The sequence below is a fragment of the Saccopteryx bilineata genome, chromosome 7 (assembly GCF_036850765.1).
Source record: "Saccopteryx bilineata isolate mSacBil1 chromosome 7, mSacBil1_pri_phased_curated, whole genome shotgun sequence".
In the NCBI taxonomy this organism is placed as follows: domain Eukaryota; kingdom Metazoa; phylum Chordata; class Mammalia; order Chiroptera; family Emballonuridae; genus Saccopteryx; species Saccopteryx bilineata.
Genome location: NC_089496.1, coordinates 25400511 through 25406510, shown reverse-complemented (window position 1 = coordinate 25406510; position 6000 = coordinate 25400511). Strand labels below are relative to the sequence as shown.

Genomic DNA, 6000 nt, shown 5'->3' with positions numbered 1-6000 from the left:
TAATGTGATGATAAGTACTTGGAAGTTTTTGATTTATAACTATACTATTCTCTACTTATAAGGCTCCAGTGTGGGAGGCAGAGCAATGAATCATTACAATTGTCTATCTGGGAAATGTCAAAAGATTAAGTAAGAGCAGAAGAAGAGAGAAAAAGAAAGAATACACATTTCTGTCCAAGAAATAGTCCTCAATTAATGAGACGATTTCACTAGCACATAAATCTAGTACTAAAGAAATAATAGTTAAAATTTAAAAATCTTCGTAAGGCTATTAATAAATCATAATGCTTAAACTTCCCGGGTAGAAAGGCAGATTATTCTCCAAAGCTCTGATAACTAAATTATTCCTTTTCAACTATCACAGTGATCTACCCCTAGATACTAAGAGTTTGAAAAGCAAATTTAAGCTGAGTAAATGAATTAGACATTTAGACCAATCATTAATGGATCCAGCTTTTTAAAAAAAGAACACATATAGTTTAATTGATACTTTGCCAATACAAAAATAAGCATCCACAGAATGTTTATTTACTGTTTAAATTACTCCATATTTTCATATACCATGAACAGAAAATATATTTTACCCCACACATAATAAGAGCAAACAAGTGCAATCGTTCACACATTAAAAGTCATAATAAAATCTGTACAACAGATAAATATATACCTCTAACAGTTAGCTTGTAACAACACCATACCAAACCAAACCAAAAACATATGTTGCCCAAAGTCACCGGTTTACTTAAAATTCTACTGACGGTTGTACATCTCAATCACAACAACTTGAATCTTTACTAGACTGCACAAGTTTAGATTGGTAAATATTTTTTAAAAATAGGAGGGAGTAATAAGAAATAACAAAATGGTTATAAAGAGCTTTCCAAACATTGGAAATAATATACAAAAATTAGTCAGGAAAGAACGTAGTAAATGGATCCACAGGGTAACTGGTACTACACTGGTATAGCTTAAGGAAAGGAACAGGTGAATGTTCGAATTGGAAAGAAAATTTGGCCTTTTTATAAAAAGAAGCAACATCAACAATGACAAAACCCTGTCGTGGAGCCTAGAACAACTCTGTGAGATAAAGTATACAAAGATTTAGGCTTGTATCCTAAAAACCACAGTTAGAAAAACCAATCATGTCAGGAAACCTGTAACAACGGAACAAGAACATATAAATTAAAGGCATACTGTTTATCACTCTACATCATTGCACGTACGATAAAACAATACTGCAGTCATTCTTGAGTGAGAAAGTTTTCAATGAAGTAGCAATTTCCACGATGAATACAGGTGTAGACAATCTTATTACCACAAATTTAGTAAATATCAAAACAGTGTGACACTAAGCTAATTAAATTATCTATATTTTTTACTGGAAAGGTAATTATTTCCCTGCCTTCACATGTTAACTTAAAATCACTTATAAATGGAAATACAGATCCAGTAGGAAAGACGTTTCACATGCAATCAATCCTATACAGCGCACTCTGCTTCATCTTCCTCAACTGCTTTTCAGTATTTCACATTAGGTGTGCACATTTCCAATCTACCCAACCACACATGCTCAGCAGACGTCGCTGAGCGGGCCTCGCCACACAGACTTTTATTTACACAGTCAACTATACTCCAGATAGCTGCTGTCTCCTCTAGGCAGACGCAAAGTTGGCTTGAAGAGTTTTCAGTTTTTTAGAATTTTAGGAACTTAATGTCTTGATTTATCTTGGACAGATGATAAAATGAGGAGTCCACAAAAAAAGGCAGCTACACATGCCAACCTTTTCAACAGAGATGAGTTATCTTTAGGAATAAGGATCTGTGCAAGGTCATTAGTGATCTGAGAGATTTCATGTGCCACACAGACGAATATGAACGTGCTGACGATGATGTTGAGCATCGGGTTGCCAGGTATCAGCACCAAGATGCCCCTTGTGTCTGCTGCCAGCCATATGTGATATTGGCAAATAAAGAGCTAGGAGAGAAAATACTTCAAGTTAGATGTGTACAGAGGGTCCATAAATATATAACAGTTTTTCCTAATTTAAATATTTGATCGCATACTGGTTAGCAGGCTTTTCCAAAACCATTTATTTCTGTTTTACTACTGGTCCTGAAAAGTCTCCTACAGTCCCCTGTCCAGAATGCCTGCTTGCTGAAGCTCTGCTTCCAAGTCCTCAGGAAATGAGCCACAGAAACCTCTAACTTTATAAACATTTCTTTGCATGACATAGTAGATAGCTGACAGAATAACACCTGGACTCTCGTATTCAGGCATCAATAAAGAATGACTGTGTGTGTGTATCTAGCTACACACCTGTGTATAGCTTGCGCATGATTATGTGTGTCCATATATATGTGTGTGTATTTGTGAATACATTTATGTATGTATATATTTACATATATGAGTGGGAAATGGCATGGTATTTACAATGTCCTCGTGTTTGCTGTGGCTAAACGAATATTCTGAACTATGTTCACACATTTCTAAAGTGTGTATTTCAAGTCCTGTGAGTATACATATTAGTGACACTACTATTTTTTTATTGTGATTACAAATGTGGTTCTCTTATTATATTGCTTCAACATATCAGAGTAGAAATATGCTTAAGCTACTTCAACACATATGAGGACTATGACCTTTCTATATTTTTAACCCATTGAGTAGTGAGTTTTTTCACGCTTGCTGACCCCCAGGAATGAGTTTTTTTTTCAAAAAATAAAATTAGTTCCAGTTCCAGTTTTAGTAATTTAAAATCATGTTTGTTTGATAACCAATTTATGGAAACAAGAAGAACATACATTTGCCTTTTTAAAATGTTGCCTTACACGTTTTTAAAATAAAAATGTTTGTATGATTGTACTCTGGCTAGTTAGGAGGCATGAGGACATACAAGAACATTTGTACCACTCAGAGTTAAGAGAAACACTAAATAGTAAATCAATTCAACTGATGTTGATAAAACCTCTCATCCTTTAAATATTAAGGGGCTGGCAAAATAAATATTCAATGGACAAACTGATCAAGAATTTTACATCTGATCTTAGCCAAAAGGCTAAGATGAGATCATGATCAGAAATTTTAAATTCTATGTAATCTCTCTTGTAAATGAGACTTCAAAATATAATAAAACATATATTCAAGAACTCAAAATAAAAATTTATTTCCCTAATTTAAAGACAACTTAATAAAGCTTATACTCAAAAATGTTTTTAAGTAAACCTTATGCTCTAAAATTATCTTTTATGTACAATATGAATTCAGTTTTAAAATATTCTGTTTCAAATAAAGATCAGAACACTCAGAATGTCTTTCAAAACCCACTTTAAAATTATTTTGTTGATAATTTCATATAAGGTAGTATATGTAAAATGTAATGAGCCATAAAATTTTCTCAATATTTATTATGATAAGCATTAAAACCTAAATTCCACTAATACCATATTTAATTATGGGCATGAACAACAAAACAAAATCTCTCAGCCTGATTTCATTTACATCTATTTCATTTTTTTCTCTCTTGATGTAAGCATCTTGGTTGAGATTGAAAGCTTAAGACAAGATAAAGAAGACTGTGAAAGTCATCTATATCTAGTCATTTAGATGAAGCTTTAAAAGTGGTAGGTAGAGTGTCCGCCTGTTGTGTGGCAGGGCACACAGGAGAAGTAACCGTCTGCTTTTCCACTCCCCATCCTCCACCCTCTCTCTCTTCCCCTCCTGCAGCCATGGCTTGAATGGTTTGAGCAAAGTTGGTCCAGGTGCTAAGGATGGCTCCATGGCCTTGCCTCAGGTGCTAAAATAGCTGTGTTGCCGAACAACGAAGCAGAGGCCCAGACAGGCAGAGCATTGCCTGGTAGGGGGCTTGCTAGGTAGACCCTGGTTGGGGTCATGTGGGAGTCTGTCTCTGCCTCCCCACCTCTTATTTAATAATAATAAAAAAGTTATACAGTATGCTACTGTTCTCAAAAGTACTGAGTTTCCCCCCTCTAATTTCATAAGTAACGTAAGTTTGATTTAAAAAACATACATATTTACACACACACACACACACACAACACTTGGCTGTGTAAGACAGTAAAATATAAATATACCAACCTCTAATGAAATTTTTCCAAACCAAGCAAAAAATGAACTGTAAACGGAACGAGCATATCCAGGGATATTCCTTATTAGGATAAAGGCTAAAATCTAAAGAAAAAACCAAAAGGTAAATATTTCTCAAACATGTGGTCTGTGTATTCCATACCAGTGCTGGTATTAAGTGGTACACAGCTGACAGTTTTAGGTTTATTGGAAAAAATATGAACCCACTTTGAGGCCCTTTGTGTAGAAAGAGACACTATATTTATGTGGCAAAATTTACAAAACCCATGGTTCAATTTTGTTTCTTCTATAAGATCCTCCAAAGTTCTCCCTGCTTCTCTTTGCTGGGCTACTCATTTTCCAGGCCTTGGCTTAGCCCCTGCTTTCTCTAAGAACCTTGCAGTGATATCAAGATGGGTTAGGAAGAAGGCCCATGTGTTCCAAAGCACCCTGTTCTTAATCATCCCACACTAATTATGATGCACTACGATTCGGGCGACCAGAGGTATTTCTGCAAACACACAGCTCTGACCGGAGCTGCCTCTGGCCTCGGCCCACCTCCCAGTCCCTAGCACGTGTCTGTGGTCCCCCAGAGGCTGGCCACACAGCCCTCTGCGGAAGTTTCTTCAGTGTGCTGTGCTCCCTTGCATGGAGGCCTAAGTTCCTGCCGCCTGCTGTGCCCTCACCCTCCCGATCAGCTTCCTTTTCTCAAGGAAATCATCCTGACCCTCACTCTGATCCAACGAGGTCATGTCCCCTCATGATGTTCCCTTACTGTCACATGCTTCTCTTTACAATCACATGGTGGTCATATGATTACTATCTGTACTAGAGGAAGGCAGGCTCAGTAGGGTAGGGAGTAAGTCTGACCTGATACCACTGCACCCTTCAGCATAATATCAGTATCTAGCACACAATAGGCATCAAATATTTGTTAAAATAAATTTTAAAATTGTTAAAATCATGAGAAGTACAATGAACATTTTCTAAGTGCCTATTTTTAAAAAACTTTTAATTTATTCATTTTAGAGAGGAGAGAGAGTGAGAGTGAGAGTTAGAGAGAAAGAAGGAGGGAGGAACAGGAAGCATCAACTCCCATTATGTGCCTTGACTGGACAAGTGCAGGGTTTCAAACTGGCGACCTCAGCGTTCCAGATTGACGCTTTATCTACTGCGCCACCACAGGTCAGGCCTCTAAGTGCCTATTAAGGACAAATACTATTTCCATATATTTAATATAACAACTCTTTAAAAAAGATTTTAATATCCCTGTACAACAGAGGAAATAAGGTTTAGAAAGATTAAATAATATACCTACATTTTAAAGAGTTTGATTTCAAATTTCTTTGCCTCTAAAGACTGTATTCTTATGAAGAATTAAGAAGGGACAGTTCTCTAAATGAGGATAACTACCTGTACCACAGACACGCACGGGTGCAGCTCATTGCATTCGGCTTTGTTTTTACAGCTGCTGGCCCAAATGGAGTAGGTCTGAAACAAAAACAGTTCACAAAACAGTTGCCTTAGAGGCGGCATTCTCAGAAATGTTAGTTTTCCTTACTTACTACATTATACTTCATTATGCTATTTAACAAGCATCAGTGAAAACTGCCCACAGGTCTGCTGGCCGCTTGGTTAGGTCTTTCCCGGCCCAGAGCCAAGAGGCTCAGAGGAGCTGCCGCCGCTGCTGTGGAGATGGGGACCCGAGCCAGTGATGGCTCTCATGTCCCACACTTATATTGTCCCCAAATTTATTATAACTTTTAAAATTCCTATTTCACTTAGCCTCCAGTTCCTCTTCAGACTTAACTTCTATTTGTAATCACTTCAGAAGTTATGTTCAATAGGAAAAAAAGAGAAAAAGAATTTTTAAAAATCTTATATATAAATATTAAAAATACTTGATTAAATTCCTA

At 36.6% G+C, this 6000-nt stretch overlaps 1 protein-coding gene across 1 annotated transcript in view; it reads right to left on the bottom strand.

Moving 5' to 3' along the window:
• Positions 1–506: 506 nt before the first annotated feature.
• The window catches only part of CASD1 (CAS1 domain containing 1), a 45626-nt gene continuing 40132 nt past the window's right edge, over positions 507–6000 (bottom strand). The window contains exons 16-18 of the mRNA XM_066239166.1: positions 5498–5575; positions 4097–4189; positions 507–1975 (exon numbers count right to left, since the gene is read on the bottom strand). Coding sequence (XP_066095263.1) covers positions 1709–1975; positions 4097–4189; positions 5498–5575 — 438 coding nt within the window. The 3' untranslated portion in view covers positions 507–1708. The remainder of the gene's footprint in view (positions 1976–4096; positions 4190–5497; positions 5576–6000) is intronic.